General features: G+C 39.5%; 1 protein-coding gene across 1 annotated transcript; it reads right to left on the reverse strand.

The window, feature by feature from the left end:
- Positions 1 to 260: 260 nt before the first annotated feature.
- On the reverse strand, positions 261 to 12,137 carry khnyn (KH and NYN domain containing). The gene is made up of 9 exons (XM_053343807.1): positions 12,096 to 12,137; positions 9,773 to 10,037; positions 8,055 to 8,189; positions 4,771 to 6,566; positions 4,296 to 4,426; positions 3,280 to 3,376; positions 2,231 to 2,338; positions 1,416 to 1,517; positions 261 to 831 (listed from the first exon to the last, which is right to left on the reverse strand). Exons 2-9 carry the CDS (start codon positions 9,998 to 10,000, stop codon positions 420 to 422), a joined length of 3,009 nt encoding a protein of 1,002 aa, XP_053199782.1. The 5' UTR covers positions 10,001 to 10,037; positions 12,096 to 12,137; the 3' UTR covers positions 261 to 419.
- Between the last annotated feature and the right edge of the window lie 4,947 nt (positions 12,138 to 17,084).

Here is a 17,084-nt window from a genome sequence, read left to right on the forward strand (position 1 = left end):
TTGGACAATTGACAGTGGATACATACCACTAATATGGGCACAATTGCAAGAAACAAATAAGGTCTAATACAGTATATTATAGTTAAGCCTTTAATCGGGCAAATAACTATATTTGGTGACTTCCTTAAACATCCAAAATAGCCTCCCCATGCCTCTCTGTGGATGTTTTATATATATAGACTTCTTGGAAAATTTTTGTAATATCCCCCAATGACTTTCCAAGTATTTCAATGAGTGCCTGATAAAAGGTTAAGTGATTGTCAACCCTTCATTAGATGATTTGGCCTTTTTGCTCTTTGCACAAGAGATTAGACAATGCAGTTTGTTGTAGTTGCTGTGCTTGGAGTTGGAGTTTTAGTATGTCAAAGAAAAGTCTGAATTAACCCAGGAGGGGTAAAACTAAAAAGTAAGGTAAATTTCTAGTCCTTCTGCTGCTCCAAGATAAGGTCAGACAGCATGTTTATGTCCGTCTCCGCTGGGTGGCACTGCAGCACCAGCGTCACCATGTTGTCCTGACCCTCAAACACCTGGCAGAGCTGCTCTCTTAAGCTGGCTGTTTCCTGTAGAGTCCTATTGGCACCAGATCCCAAACCTTCAGCTCCATGCCTCCTGTGCTGGTTTCCCATGTCCCATCCCTTCCCATGCCCTCTCCCTTTGCCCCGGCCTCTTCCTCCTCCTCCTCCTCCTCCTCCTCCTCCGCCTGATGCATCCAGAGCGCCACCCAGCGTTCGATCGCGGAAGTTCAGGACCTCCGTTTGGGAGCGTGGAGGTTTGAAGGAGGGGAAAGCGGTGGCCACGCCAGCAAAAGAGTGGTTTCCTGCATCGGGAGTTCTGAGAGGAAACAAAAGTCATAAGCATGAGTCAGTGGGGGTTTTTTCAGATTTGGAGACAAAAGAAAGTGTGTGTATGTGTGTGACTAGGCATGGGATGATAACCGTGTTCAAGGTATACTGCGATTTGAAAAAGGGGACTACGGATGCAAATTAGCAACTTTGCTATAATCCGGCATATTTACAGAGATGTCTAATATCGATGTTCATCAATACGCACTGTCCCTATCCAAAAATAAACTATTACTATTACTATTAAAAGCCACGATAACCGAAACTGCCAAATTTTCTGTCATACCGTTCCTAAGGTATGAGATGTTTTTTGTCTGGTCAAAGACAGAAAGTGCTGGTCAGAAATCCCTCAGGTGGTGCAGCTGCAGCGTAGAGTATCACGACCCCTCACACTGTCATTACAGTGTATATTCAGGTTAAATTATCATGTCTGTCTTTATTCTTCTTTATTTTAGGAACATTTTAGAGCTGTAATCACAATACCGCCATACCGTGAAACCGTGATATTTTTGCTTATGGTTATCATACCACCACAATCTCATACCGGCCCATGCCTACGTGTGACTGTAATACCTGTGATCCGAGCGGAGGAAGTCGTCCAGGTGAGGCCCTCCTCTGCCCAGAGGGTCGTCCGGCACCATGAAATGATCACCGACAAACGTGTACTGAAGAAGTCTGTGAAGGCAACACAAAATTATACTTATTTAATGAGTCGAATATCATTTTGAACCATTTTCATACAAGAACAATTGAATATAGCCTATTTCATTATTCTCTCTCATCTATTTTATTTATTATCTTCTCATCTTTATTTTATTTTATGTCAAACCTATTTTACTGGTTTTAATTTTCTCAATTGCATTGGTCTAAAAATTGTTCATACTGTTTACGTTCATTCTGCAGCATGAAACATGCTTTACAAATAAAGTTTGATTGATTGATTCTTTGTATATTCATTCAGGGAAAGACAGCAGAAGATGTTGATACTTTTCCCTTTCATCCAGCAATACCAAAACTTCACATTTAATTAGGTACACACAGAGATGAAAAAGGTAGAGGGTAGAAAAGTAGGTCCTTTGATGACTACTCGCGTCTCGTTTCAGTGATGCTTGTCAAAACAGCTTTCTCACATATTGTGGTATGAAGAAAAACAGTTTCAAAGTAAACAGAAAAATGGGAAATCCCCATGATTGGACTGTGAAAGCAGGAATGTCTACCACTCTGTAATTCTTGCATTTCAAACAGTATCGGAGCCCAATACTCGATCTAAAATATTCTCAAGTCAAGGTGAAATGACTGATTTTAAAGCTAAACTAAATATCTTGTGCCTCTGTCTTCCTGGTTGCTATGAGACAATTTATAGGCAGGCATAAGAAGCTTTTCTCTACCTCTTTTTGATGATGTCCCTCCATACAGCGGACTCGTCAGAGAGGTCTCTCAGATTGTCGTTAGTCACTATCACTCCATCTGTCTTCTGTGCATGCTGCAGCATAAATCTGTGGAAACAAGGGAGAAGAGCAATGAGATACTTTCAAAAAGAAAAAGAAAAGAGGCTATGATTAAAAGGCTTTAGCGCCCCAAAGTGGTAGTCTAAAACATGAATGAAAGGACTAAAAGCGAGTAGGATTTTTACCACTGTTTACAATTATGAAACTGGAATATTTTGCAAGATCATTGTGTAAATATTCTGCAAAGTCATTTTACAGGAGAGGCGAGTGACTCATTTTCATTTTCCCAGCATGTGATTTTTCAAGTGGGTGAAACCTGTTACTCTCTGTTTGTACATACAGATGTGGTGTAATCATGACAGTCAGATTAGCATGGCTTGAATGATATGCATGTACTAATGGTCGTAATGGTTCAAGAACAGCTCTGAATTTCATTTAACCCTCCTGTCGTCCTCCCGGGTCAAATTGACCCTGTCTCTTTTGACTGTTCCTTCTTTCCTTCCTTCCTTCCTTCCTTTCTCCCTCCTTCCTTACTCCTTTTCTTCCTCCCTCCCTCCGTCCCTCCCTCCTTACTCCTTTCCTTCCTTCCTTTCTCCCTTCCTCCTTCCTCCTTTCCTTCCTTCCTTCCTTCCTTCCTTCCTCCCTCCCTCCCTCCTTACTTCTTTCCTTCCTCCCTCCCTCCTTACTTCTTTCCTTCCTCCCTCCTTCCTCCCTCCTTCCTTCCTTCCTCCCTTCCTTCTGTCCTTCCTTCCTTCCTTCCTCCCTCCCTCCTTACTCCTTTCTTTCCTTCCTTCTTTCCTCCCTCCCTCCTTAATCCTTTCCTTCCTTCCTTCTGTCCTTCTGTCCTTCTGTCCTTCTGTCCTTACTTCCTTGACCTGAGGACAACAGGAGGGTTAAGTATGCCTTGGTTGGTGTTTTAGGCTAATTTTACAGGAATTTAGGGGATTGCTAAAGGGTTAAGCTGAAGTATGATGAGAGTGTCCAACTACCTGTCATCATACGAGCTGATCCTCTTGCCCTGGACTTCCCTGGAGGGGGTGTAGGAGAGCAGGCCTAGCTTCTGCAGCTCAGCCAGATAGTGCTGCTCTGTAAGACAGGAACAAACAACAGCGTGTTTAGTCTGCACAAAGGAAAGTGCACGCCCACACATTCACATGCACGTAGACCAAAAGCACACCACAAGGCTTCAATTCCCAAGATCTCATTTGTTTTCCTCCCTACATGTGACTCAGTTTTGAATTGAATCTTTCCCTGTAACCCACATGCACAGGCGAGTGAACACACACAAACATGCACCGCAGCACAGAGGCCTTTGTAATTTTAAAACCACACCATGCTTTTCCACAAAATAATAAAAGCTAACTGTGGCAACAGGAGCTATACTGGAGACTTGCTTCTGACTGTTTCTTCTCTGCATTCAAAATGTTTAACAAAAAAAGGAGAAGATAGCTAATTCACTAAATAATCTTATCTTTGTTTTACTTGCTAAAACAAAGAATTTACAGTATTATATGTACATTTAAGTATTAAAACTATGACTCAAAGTATGGTCTGGAAAATAGTCAGGGATAGTGCTATGAAGCATATGACTCTTTGTAGTAAATTGATTTAAGTATGAAAAAAATAAAATAAATGTGTATTTCTTCAAGTGTATGAAGGCAGATATGATTTATCTATTTAGATAATCAATTCATAGTTTAAATGTCAGTGATTTTATAAGCAAAAATGTCAAACATTCCCTAGTTTCAGTTTTTGTTGTTTTTTAAAAGTAAATTGATATTTTTTTGTGTTAAAGAAGCTAATTGGAAACTTAAAGAAATCTAAACATGCATTCTTCATTATTTTCTGGTATTCTCTAGACATAAGAATCAATTAATTTGTGTAATTTGGAAAACAATTAGCAGATTACTTAATCAATATTTAGTTGCTGCCTGAAAATTTACATACATAATAATACTTTAGATTATATATCTTAAAATGCAACATGACAAAAAGCAAGCGTTACCTTTGTTCTTGAAGTCGCTCTTCTGTCTCCACTGCGGCAGGAGGACGCTGATGTGACGATGACCTCGGTCCCAGAAATGCTGAACAGCCAGAGCGATGCCTCGACATGAGAAGAAATGGCCTAGACCATGACTGTGGAAAACATGAACCAGTAAATGTTTTATAAATGTTTTATAACAAAATCAGATGTCTATGAAATTGCTCTAGACCTGTGTTGTCTCTTTCCAAGTTATTAAAGGTACCTTGCAGAGTTTTTGACCACTAGTTGCACTATAGAGCATTTTTTTAATACATTAACACATCAAAAAGACAATGTAGCTTCTAGCCACCGATGCTAAAAACACATACAAACATGGGTTCTGTCAAGTTGGATAAACCCAAATTGGATAAAAGCCTTTCCAAACCCAAATCTGTTATCTTAGAAAACATACAGCCTACTAAACAAATTTCATGACACTTTTTTTTGCCGTTCCTACCTCATTGCCACGTTGCTCCCATCGATGATGATAGTCCTCAGCTTCGGGTTTCCAGGTTTGTCTGTTAGTTTGAGGTCAAAGGGCGTCTGCAGGCCCTCCAGGAAACGCTGCTCCCCTGTCACCACCACCGAAGAGGCCGACATGAAACCCTGTCGATCCCTCGCTCTGGCGGGAAACGAATCGCTCCCGGTGAAGATGGGAAGTTGAGAGGCTTGGAGTGCTTGTCTCAAGGAGCTGGAAGACTGAGGCTTTGGGTCTTGATTTGGACGATGTTGTTTAGAGGAGGGTGGATTGAAGTTGTGGCTGTATGGTTTGTTGGATTGCAAATTGGTAAAAGGATGATCTAGAGACGAGGCATACATAGGCATGGGTGGCCCTTTAACTTCAGAGTGGATTGTTTGGTGTGGGTTTTGTGACTTCGAAGGCTGGTGTTGCTTTGGCTGTTGGAGCTTTTCAATCAACTGAAACAAATCCGGTTCTGCAGCCGGTGCAGCTCGAGCTTCTATATCACCCATGTCCCTCTTTTCTGCAGGCATTAAAAACCTAGCTGGGACTTCTCTTCTTGCTTCGTCCTCCACTGGTCCAGCTTTCGGACCCTCTTTCTCCAGCACCACATCGTCCATCTCTCTCGGTCCCTCTCTGGAGGCGTCGGTCTCTCTGCTCCCCTCTCTCTGCAGCTCCAGGAGCAGCTGGTGGGTGGACCGATCGGGCAAAGCGCTGTACACTTTAGCTACATTCTGCTCGGTGTAGCCGCAGCTTGCCGCAGCTTTCTTCAACACTCCTAGGACAAAGTCTTCCTCGTTTCCTTCCTCTTTTTCTTCTGCGCTAACTTCTCTGTCAAAATGTCTTATGGTTCCTGTCGCTCCATCACAATTCTTCTCATGAACCTCGAGCATTTCTACATCACTACTCAACGGTTTATCTCCTCCTCCTCCTGTTGAGTCTTCATCCTCTCTGTGCTCTGTCTCGCAGGGTCGGTTCCTCTCGCTATGATGCAGAGTGACTTGATTTTTCTCCCTCTGCTCCTTGTCGCTGCGATCCTGCTCCTGTTGAACCAAATCCAGTATCTGCGAGGCCTCCTGAAGTCCTGTTCGAGCAAGGACTCGTTTGACGACATCCTCGGTGTACCCCATCGCGGTGAAGAACCTCAACAAAAGTAAGAACTCCTTGTTTCCCACTGACAGCTGCCGTTCCTCCTCCTCCTCCTGCCTCTCTTTCTCCTTCGTACCTGATGCTCCTGCTGGCTCCGGCTGCTCCTCTTCTCCCACCTCCTGTGGATAATGCATTTGTCTTTCCTCCGCTCCCTCTGCCCTCCCTCTGGCACTTGCAGAGGTGGAGAAAGAGTGGGACAAAGGGTCCTTGGCTGCAGCGTTCCCTGAACCTGCAGTCATCCCTTCAACCAACCGATCAGCAGCGCTGGAATCTTCAGGAAGTGTGCACCTAATGGCGGAGGGTTTGTCCCATCTAAACTCCAAATCCTCATATCTCTCCCCTGCAATCCCATCTCTCAGCGCCAGGCTCGAGCTTGATCCAAGACCCGATTCTTTCACCAAATCCAGCAGGATTTCCTTCACCGACCCTGGCAGCACCAGAAGATCCAAGATGTGCCTGTCATCCCATTTCTCTACCAGATTTTTGAAGGCCCGGCGTGACTCCAGGGACTCACCTCTGTCCCCAGTCTCAGGGCGTCTGGACTGCGTGTCCTCGTATCTGTCCACCAGTTCTGTAATGAGGGAGTAGGCTCGGACCACTGGCTCTGCAATACCTGATATCAGCAGATAGCCTGGAGAGCTAACCTGGTTTGATGAATAAACAAAACACAACATTAAATCAAAAATAAAAACATAAGAGGCAAAGTTAGTGGGTGCACCTCTCTAAACATGACTACTGACCACCTTGATCTTTAAATTAGGATATATAATACAATGATATATATACATGTCTTCTTCTGAATAAACTCTTCTGTTAACTTGCTATTACTTCCAACTGAACCAAATCAATCTTACAATCTTTACAATCTTCTGTTAAACCAAATTAATGATTTCAAATACTCTGTAATTTAAAAAAAGCTAAATTTGGGTATTTAAGTTTGGGCTGCAAAGAATTTGGTCTCATGTAATAATACTAATAGATCACAACAATAAAAAAAACAACACTTTTTACATGTGATATTGTATAAATGTGCTATATATCCCTCAAGATACAGCATGGCATTTTGGGAAATATGCTTTATTTGCTTCCTTTGACAAGAATTGGATGAGAAGGTTGACACCATTCTCGTGTCTGTGCCGTAAATGTGAAGCTACACCCAGCAGCCGGTTCGATTAGCTTAGCTTAGCTTAGTTTAGCACAAAGACTGGAAACAAGGGGAAACAGTTAGCCTGGAGTCCTGTTGTCACTATGAAGTTGCCAGTGAGCTTCAGAGGTGCCGGTAGGTGGGTTTATTATCTTCCGACAGAGTCAAGTAGGTGTTTTCCATCAGTTTCCAGTCTTTTAGCTAAACTAAGCTAACCAACTAGCTCCAGTTTTATAGTAGAGATTTGCGAGTGGACGGAGAGGTTGACTGTCTGCGGTTTTGGTTTGCGTTGAGTTTTCTTTGTATGTGCGTCATGTGCCCTTTACCCTTTCCAATCTACACTGGAAAATAATCTACAAAAACTGGGTTATTTCCAAATATGTCAAACTATTCCTCTAATATTAATTTATTCCACTACGTCAAGCTAATAAATGTGCTAACTTTGGTAAAAAAGAAAGTAATAAAAATCCCCTTCTTGAGTTGCATATTTGTATTCTAACAAAAAGATGTTAATAATAGGTTAAAAAAATTCCCAATGACAGACATCACAGCATTTCATTAACAGTTGTTACTTCATAAGGGGTGTGACACAATTTTTATCTTGCCATGTAATACTGCCATTGACCAATAATGTAATTTCTTGTAGGAATAAAAAAAAGTGACCACAAGATATCACATTATTAGTCAGTTTCATGATTACGTCATTCGCTCAATGACGGACATGAGTGATAATTCAAAAGACTACCACGTGTAAGTAAGGAGGAATGCAATAAAGGTTAATTATTATACATGTAATAGTCAGGATGTGAGGGGTCATAAATTATTATCTTGGCTTTATGCCTTTTTTAGTTTCAATGTAAAATGGCTGCAATTGATTTTTTTTTTTTTTACTTTTTCAACATATTTAGAGAATTTATTATTACATTTTTTACATTCTGACTGCCAAATGATACATTTATAAAAAATAAAGACGGCCTCCACCACTCACCACTATATGCGCTGAGGTGCTTTTTATCAGGCAGTCAGTAAACAGCCCTTTGGCACCACAGAAGACACAGTGAAGGACCCCGGGATAGGACACCTCCTGTTGCTCCTCTTGGTTCACGACTCCTCTTACGAATAACTGAAACACAGAAATATCGTTTTTTAAATAACTGCTTTGTTGTATTATCACTTCAGCAGTGGTGTAAATACTGTAGAGGTGCATATTATGTGTTCATTTTTGGGGTTTTTCAGTTTCATTTTCAATTTCACTTGTTCACATTCATGATTTTATTTCCCTTTGTGGTATTTTTGTGAATTATCTCAACTTGGTATCTCTAGGATGTACTGCACAGAAATTATTAAAGATCACAGATGTTTTTCATCTTTCTTTCCTCTGTTATTTGGGTCCTTGACATTTAGATCAGGACAGAGATACTAAACTTTCAGGCTTTTATGTTTTGACTGAAAGTGTTCTGGTTTGACAGGAAATTATTTAAGAGAACAAATGACAAAAAAACCCCATGGAAAACAGAATATATTAAAATGTTGCTCTGCCAGACTGAGTTGTGTCTCCACCAAAGAGCAAAGAGGAAATACACCTGCTCGTGCTATTTATATATATCCCCAAGAATATACTTGACAATCATGTGATTACTTGGTTTTTTTGGTTTCCTTGTTCAACAATGACAAACTTTGCTCAGTAGAGCTGAACTGTGTCAGTGTCACGGCTAAAACCACTTCTGCAGTTCAGCTTTAAGTCATCCTCTTGTCATTATGAGTTCACCGAATGTATTTTCATGTTGTGTTTTCAATCAAGTCTGTCTGCATGTGTGAGAATGTGTGTCAGCAGTCTCGCCACATAATGGGGGCTGACAGTCGAGACTTGATTAATCAATGTTTAAAAATACGTATGAGTCACTCCGCCGGTGTGTCTGTAAGACTACCTACTAACCGTAATAACAACCCTACCGAAGTGACACTTTCCACAACAAAATTTACAGAGCGGTCCACGATCAGGAGACTATACAAACCAAAAATTAAAAAAGGTTCAGATAAGTGTTTATTTATTAAAGAGGCCAATTAATGCACATTTCTAGGTCTATATTTATATTTTGGGGCTCTACTGAAGTATCATCGTGTGATTTATACTTCAAAAACTCCTTATTTATCTTATACTTGTCCTTCATGGAGCCCCTCAGTTCAGCCTCTCTCTGAAACAGGCCATTTTAGCTCCTGTCTCTTTAAAGCCCCCCGCCCCCTCCTAATGAACCCACTCTGCTCTGACCGTAATCAGCAGACTTCCCGGATCTCCCTGAGGCCATGTAAACAAACCATGAAAGAAACGATATTAGTCGGATTTTCACTTATTTTTCTCGCTCTTTACTCAAAATGGAAACTGTACTCGGTGAAGCCTGAATCCAAGCTGAAATGTGAGAGTGAACAATCTGATGTCACCATCACGTAACATTGCAGATTGAGCTTTCAATACTGCATTTTACATACGTTCACCTCAAATTTTGTAAGTTTGACCATGTTTAACTTACACATCTGATTATAACAGTTTAAAAGTAATATAAAAATCACAAAAAGCATGATACGGCCCCTTTAAGATGTATGAATGTAAATTTTAACGCTAGCCTCAGCTGGAAAAACTTGTTGGACAGTATTGCTCAATTGCTTACATAACATTAACCATTATGAAACCGGGGCGTGAGTACTTACTTTGGCAGCTTTCACATTGCTGTTAGGCCCGCGTAGTTTCAGCCATATCTGCCCGTTGTTGCCATGAGGCAAATCGTCAGCCCCAATCCGAAACTGCACCCTAAATATCCGCTCCACAGTGTCGTGTAGGGAGGTCAGAGATCCACGCAGCATGCCAGCACACGCAAACTCATCCTCCACCTCAGGTTGTCCTCCTCCTGCGCCTCCATCGCTCCTCTCATCATCCATCCCGTGTTACTGAATCGGTGGCAGCGAGTCGAACATACTACGGGAAAAAACATAATCCCATTATGAGTTAGAAAATGTTTAGAGATTAATTATGTGGAAATGAGAAGTTGTTGACTTCCTTTTAAAAAACACACTGACTACATTTTGCCTTCTATATAAAGGTTCTGGTTTATATTTCAATCAATCTATTTTAGGGAACGGCCAATTAATCTTTATATATGTTTATACATGACCTGGTTTTAATTTTAATATGCTCAGTACACAACAGTAACTATAAGGATGATTAAAAAAGGTATGAAATGCTGAAATAATAAGGTTGAGATTTTTTAATTGCAGCAAAATAATCCCAAAAAACAAACCTAAAAAGTAAAGCAACTGTATGGAGAGAAATTAAACGTACAACAATGGGTACAAACTGCAACTAAGTCACCATTATTGAATGTAATGTGGTTCACTTCTGCAGCTATGTTTTATTCTTGACTACAACACGATAAACCATTTACAATGTACATCTATCTCATCTCAACTCAACTCATTCGGCTTCTTGTAGAAATACCTGTAAAAGTGTAACACTGAAAGTTATTCCATCCATGCTAATTAAAAGATAAGTTAAGTTAAATTTTTTATTCAAATACAGATTTACAATGGGTGAAAAGTACCTCTCGCCCTTTCTCCTACTTCTTGTCTTGCGTTTCTTTATGTGTCATCGTGATGAGTTTCTCTCACAGTGCGAGTGTGAACTGTGATTATGGCCTTTTCCTGTCAACAGTATGAGTAGAGGTGTAGTCACGATTCCGATAATTTGCAGCTTATTTAGGTTCATATCTATATTTTAAAATGTGTAGTATATATATATATTTTTTTTTTCCCCTGTATATATTTTTTTCTCTGCCTGGTAATGATGCCTCTGCTGTTATGTCTGGATTACACAACAGGCACCTGTATCAAAAATTAATGAGACCCCCAAAATACACACACCTCCCAACCAGTTTGCCTATTCCTGGATACCAACAACTGTTTCTATACTAGCCAGGTTTCCCCATATATAGCCTATATAATTACTTTAAAGAGAGACACACTTTTTAAATGACGTGAAACATGTAGGCATAATATCAAGCGAAATATAGAAGGTTTTAAAACAATATTTTGACTATAAGACAGGGTCTGGAGATTGAAGCAGTCGATTAGTTGTTTTGAGTCATTTTTATAATAAAGACCAGCCCAAATTCTCTTATTTCACCTTCTTAAGTCCTTCTTTTAGTATTTTACGCTACTAAACTGAATATATTTGGATTGTAGGCTGCTGGTCCGAACAAAACAAAACACTTAAGGTTGCATTTTAGGATTCGGTAAACACATTTAAAAACTATTTTCTGACACTTTATAGACCAAACAACAACTAGATAGTTGCAACCCTGAGTGGGTGAAAGTGCAGAGTAGCTACACTGCAGAGGGCCCCTTACTTGTACTTCAGTTTCTAATTGTGCTTCATATGTTACAAACAAATGTAATTAATCAAGTTGGCACACAGTTAGCACCTTTCCTAGCTTTCATCACCTACCTTAAAATATGAGTGTTTTCATTACTCTCTACAAGCTACTTTTAATCAGTATTATGTACAAACACAGTAGCTTTACAGTCTGTTCTGCACACTTTGCTCCTGCATGATGTGCGTGATAACTCCTGCCTTTATGATTTTACTATCAATACACACATTTACATATTCTGTAATTCCTTTTGTGTCTAAGTAGTTAAAAAAACAATACACTCTTACTTTGCCCAGTGTTCAACCCTGCTCTGCTTTGCTTCTACCACTTCCTCACACACATCTATTGTAGTTCAATCTATCACACAAACCGTACATACAAAAACAATTGTGTTACCACCGTCTAAAAAAAGGCCTTTTATGACAGTAGTCTGCCTGAGCGTACTGTGAGGCATTTAATGTTATTGTCAATAAGTCTATTGAGCGTGTTTTGGCAGGAAACGCAGGAAGCGATAGATACTCCGCATGCCGAGGCAGGATATTGAACTTTTAAGGCTTTAAAACATGAAGAAAAGTAGCAAATATCATCATTCAGTGTGGTTTTCTTACGTGAGGTTGGTCTCTCTCTCTCACCCTCTCTCTCTTTCTGTGTATGTGCGTCCTCCGAGTTTCGTTTCCAGCAGCAGCACAAGCAGCAGCAGCCAAATCGCGTCAGTCTTCCGCAATCATTAATAAACAACCAGTATCAAAGTTCATCCAACACATGATGCCGTAATGCTGCACAACGATCGCAGGACTATCATAAGCAAAATATGACGGGGTTGGATCGGTCCGGCTCAGGCCAGGCGCATGGGATACCATAATCACCGGTGGAAACCCCAAAACACAAAAACGAAACTAAAGGAAAAAAAAAAAAAAACACAACCACACACACACACACACACACACACATACACACAGGGCTTCAGTTTATCTCAAAGGCAGGGCGGGTACTTTTGCTTGTGATGTCGCTGTAAACTCTAATAGCCTACACTTCGCAATGTTTCTCATAATAAGCCCCACACACTCAAAATACCTTTTAAAAGCATGTGGAAAATGAGCTTTTATATATCCATAAAACACATTAAATCCCTCCTTTGGGACACTTTAGATTAATATTTTGGGATAACTTATTACAAAATATATGTTATTGTAGCCAATAATCATTCCGTACAGTTATCCTTTATGTTGTTTGTTAAAATATATTCGTGTATGTTTTAAGAATGGCTTTTGTAAAGTCAAATAGAGGATATGGGGAATTCCACTGACGTCAGGAGGGGCTTTTTTCTTTCTTTAAACTGCTTGTCGTAGACAGGCTTTATAAAAGGGGAGTGTGAGGCTGTTTGTAACCACACTGCAACCTCCAGGGCTGAAAAAAAATGAAGCCAAGGCGGAAGTGCAACAATACCCTGCAGTACCTTGAGCGGCCACTAGGTGGTGGCTCCAAAAAGTGAGTCAATCCCCATAGACCCTTATGTTAAATATTAAAAATGCAATGTTTCCAGCCTGTTAGTTTATATAGCTCATGACAACTGTACAAGATTATTTTTTATATATGTTGCCATATAATTCACCCACTTAAATGTTTTAATATGCATAATTAAGGGCAAGATTGCTTTGAGAGACAAGTGGGTGCCATCACAGGTAAGGAGGCATAACCACAAATTCACAGTATGGGTGTAGCCATAGCCATTTCTGTTTCAGTTTGCTTTCAGTTCATGAAAGTTAATGATAACATTTTGGTTGCCTCTAAAGAAACCTCATTCAGTGTTTGGACCCTCGAGGGAGTCAGAGGTTACCTTTTTTTCTGGTAAGTACATTTAGTTTGAATGTTTATAAGCCTTCTTTCACTAGTGATAGTCAATTTTTTTTAATTTTTTTTTTTACAGTCTATGTTCAATTCCCATAGACCCCCAAGTTAAATGCCCAACTTTACAGCAGAAATGATATAATAATGATAACAAGATGGAGATCCTCCATCCTCTGTCTTGTGGTCCTAGTCTGAGACTCTGTCAAAATCTAGCTTTGATACTTGAATTTATGTTTATCATACGTTCATTTGTTGTAAACTTGTGTTTTCTCAAATGTTACAAACAAAACTGAGGGCAAGGTAGTATTATTCAATCATAGTAGTCAGTGTTGGAAAGTAACTTAGAACATTTTGTCGAATTTTGAACACTGAAATATTTATATAGATGGGGAATTATGAATTATGAAATATGGTGCATGACTCAATATTAAATATTCATCCAACGACATAACTCATAGACTTCCAGAGTATGTGTAATGATGTGGAAGTAGTCATTGTCGGCCCCACAAGAGAGGTCGATTTTGTGGGGTCATAGGTCTTTGAAGGTAAGTGACTGAGATGCAAGCACAAGAAAACATCAACAAGTTCACTTTTGATCGCTTATATAACAACTACAAGTGCTAAATACTACAACAATTACTAACAACACAAAAGAGGGAAAGAGAAACTGGTATGGAAGGCTATGGCTAGTGAATGATGAGTGAACAAACAGACTACCTGAGAGGCAGAGCGTTAAATCAACAGTAGAACAGCTTAGTTTGAAGTTATGAATTATGAAAGCAGTTGATGAGATAATTGCTTGACTACTAGCTACTTGAAAATCACAGTGGTATTAAAGTTGGTGCCAGCTAGTTTCTGTAGGTGACTGACTCTTTGAGGTGAGTTATGATAGCTGATGGCAGGGAATGTTAAGTAGTACTATCAGCTCACAGTGGGGTGTGAACTGGTCTTTCCATCTTGCTGGCTCTTGCAGATCTTGAAGGGTCAAAGGTGGTTTGGGTCAGTGGTCTGGTTTAGTGGCCATGTAGGAGTAAAGGAGTCTCCTACTCTCCGTTGTTGCTGTTTGCAGGATAGAGGTTATAAATCATTTTGTGTCATTTATGTCTTTTGGCCAGCATTCCTGGGGGGTTGGAGAAAGAGCTGGCCCTGTTGCTTGAGGATTGAAACATGCAGGGACTTTCCCCTATAGTTTACCCAAGAACTGTACTTAAACACAATTTCAACAAACTTATACTTTTCTGAAGTGTTTACATTTTACACTACTTTATTCTTCCACTCCACTACACTTCAGAGGGATATAATGTACTTTCTTCTCCACTATTTATTTAACAGGCTTAGTTATTTTTCAGATGAAGATTTGACACAATGAATACCTTAATAAGCTTTTAAAACACATTTTTTTCGTCATTTGACGTCTTACAAAAAGCAGTGTGTAGTCAGCCTCACATTTCAGATGTCTATGAGTTGTTAACAGCTCCACCAAATGTATGATTTTTCCCTTTAAACTTCTCACATGGTTTTGTGGGAGAAAACCTTTAGCTGGGCCACATGTCCTCAGGTCTTCATCACACTGCTCAACTCTTCACAGAAATAATACACACATCTTACAGAGTTTGATATGGAAATGTTTACAAAACGGTGCAAGTAAACCGAGCTGGTTCATGGAGCAACTGAAAAAAGTATCACTGAAGCACATTTATACTCCTACCCCTCTTGTTGTGGAATCAAACATTAACTCACTCCCACTGGTGTACCTGTTTTGACCTTACACATTTTCCTCTCATGTCCTTGGATACTTTCCACCATGATTAGCTGTTTTCCATGAACACACTGTTATCTCTTCTGTTAGGGAGTCTTCTTGCCTATCCTAACGTCATTCAGTTATAAGTGGTGTCTCAATCTTGACCTCACCCTCACCATATGGCAGAAGACATCAAACACATGTATCACCCAATTTCATACACCATTGTATTCTGAGGCACATCTAATGTTGCAAAAAATAAATGGACAACGTTGACTGTTAATAAGATCAAAATCATTTTAAATAACTGATTAATTTATAGTAAATTATTATATAACTTGATCAATACTTTATTGTTCATTTCTAAACTAATTAAAAAATTCCCACAGTTTCATTTCAATAAATGTTAAAATGATCCAATATTTCACCAAAAATCAAAGACTAGAGAAAAAGCCAAGCACTATATTGTGATTTAACCTGATTAGGAATATGATCAACTAAGACAGTGAACATATATTTGCTCACATGACCTCAACATTAGGCAAGAATGAGGGATCCACTACATTTCGTTTTTAATGCTCTTTATTGTGCTTATTATCTGACATACTTACACTTAATTAAATGATCATACACACAATAAAATATAAGGCCTCCTGTCTGCTGCCTGAGTAATGGTCCAGAATTGCTGAGAGTGTCTTTTTGTAAATACCTCATTTACTGTAATTGCTTTGAGCGCCCTCTGCTGGCAAACAATTCAAATTAACACCTTCTTTGGTGTAAAGTTGTCATCATTTTGGCAACAAAAGGCCTGTTCTTGTGGTAATAAAAAACACTTAGTTGACCCATATTGTAGCATATTATCCTCTTCTCTCTGTCCCCACACCTGAAAATAAATAAAATTACATAATATTGACGATTTACTGAAAAACAGACAAACAGTAAAACTTCTAAACAATAAAACAATAATAAAAAATAAAAAATCAGATCATGACTGAATGTGTTTCAACTGACTTACACAATAAGAAAATGTAGTAATAACCAATGGTCAATAATAGTTGGAAATACATTATCATAATCATCATCATAGTTACCATCAGACAACAAGAGGTTAAATAAAACAAGAAAATCCTGTTGTCAACGTGCATACTTGCCTGGTTAATGGGCAGTCAAGAAGCAGAAGTAAAGATAAGTGCTTCTGGGATGTATCTGGGCCACACTCTTTCACTTCTGCTTCCGTTTGTTTGTTTGGAACAAGACCTGCTGTTGCGAGTAGAAAGTCACTGAATGAGCAGGAGGGTTTTTACACTCTTCTACCTTCGTTGTCACAGCTGAATGATGAGGAAGAAGAATATATCCCGAAGGGTAAGTGGTTTCCCACTTTTGAAAAAATCACTCTAATATTATTAGTGGTGTTAGGTGTTTGTGGATGTGACTTGATCAGGAAGTTGGCACACGTTGCTCTGATTTTATCTCATTATTTGATTTATGGATTATGTTGACATACTGTGATGTACTGTTGATTTATAGCTTTAAATACAGCAGCTTTAGATATTATTCTTTCGAAGAGCAAAACTAAAATGGGAATAGTTTAGATTGTCTTCAAAGGGGTGGACAAGGTAACACGTTGCCCACCTTACAATACATATAGTATGATCCAGCTGTATTAACACAGTGTCAAGACTGAAAGGAACTTTAAAAGCTTCACATAAGCTGTAATTATGGCAGGACTGTCGAATTATTACAATGTACAGGTGTTCCTATTATTTTACGCACACCCTTGTGCTTTCCCTTGCGTGCTGAACAATGACGACTGTGGTTTCTATAGCTATTTCTCTCACCTTTGTGCCCCTGTGTGAAGCACATATGAAACCATGCTTCATTAAAAAAATGGAGTTCTCAAGAAAAACTCTTCTGAAGGCACGTTGTCTTTTTCTTTGTTGAGTTAAGACTCAGAACTGACATGAACAATGGTAAATGTCCTCATGACCTATTTTACGACCACTAACTG

The sequence above is a fragment of the Scomber japonicus genome, chromosome 22 (genome assembly GCF_027409825.1).
Source record: "Scomber japonicus isolate fScoJap1 chromosome 22, fScoJap1.pri, whole genome shotgun sequence".
NCBI lineage: Eukaryota > Metazoa > Chordata > Actinopteri > Scombriformes > Scombridae > Scomber > Scomber japonicus.

Coding starts and splice junctions, on each gene's coding strand:
- khnyn (XM_053343807.1), bottom strand. CDS start 10,000: ATGGATGATGAGAGGAGCGATGGAGGCGCAGGAGGAGGACAACCTGAG. Junction 6,567..8,054: donor GCACCTCAGCGCATATAGTG/GTGAGTGGTGGA, acceptor TCATCAAACCAG/GTTAGCTCTCCAGGCTATCT. Junction 1,518..2,230: donor AGGGACATCATCAAAAAGAG/GTAGAGAAAAGC, acceptor TTGCCTTCACAG/ACTTCTTCAGTACACGTTTG.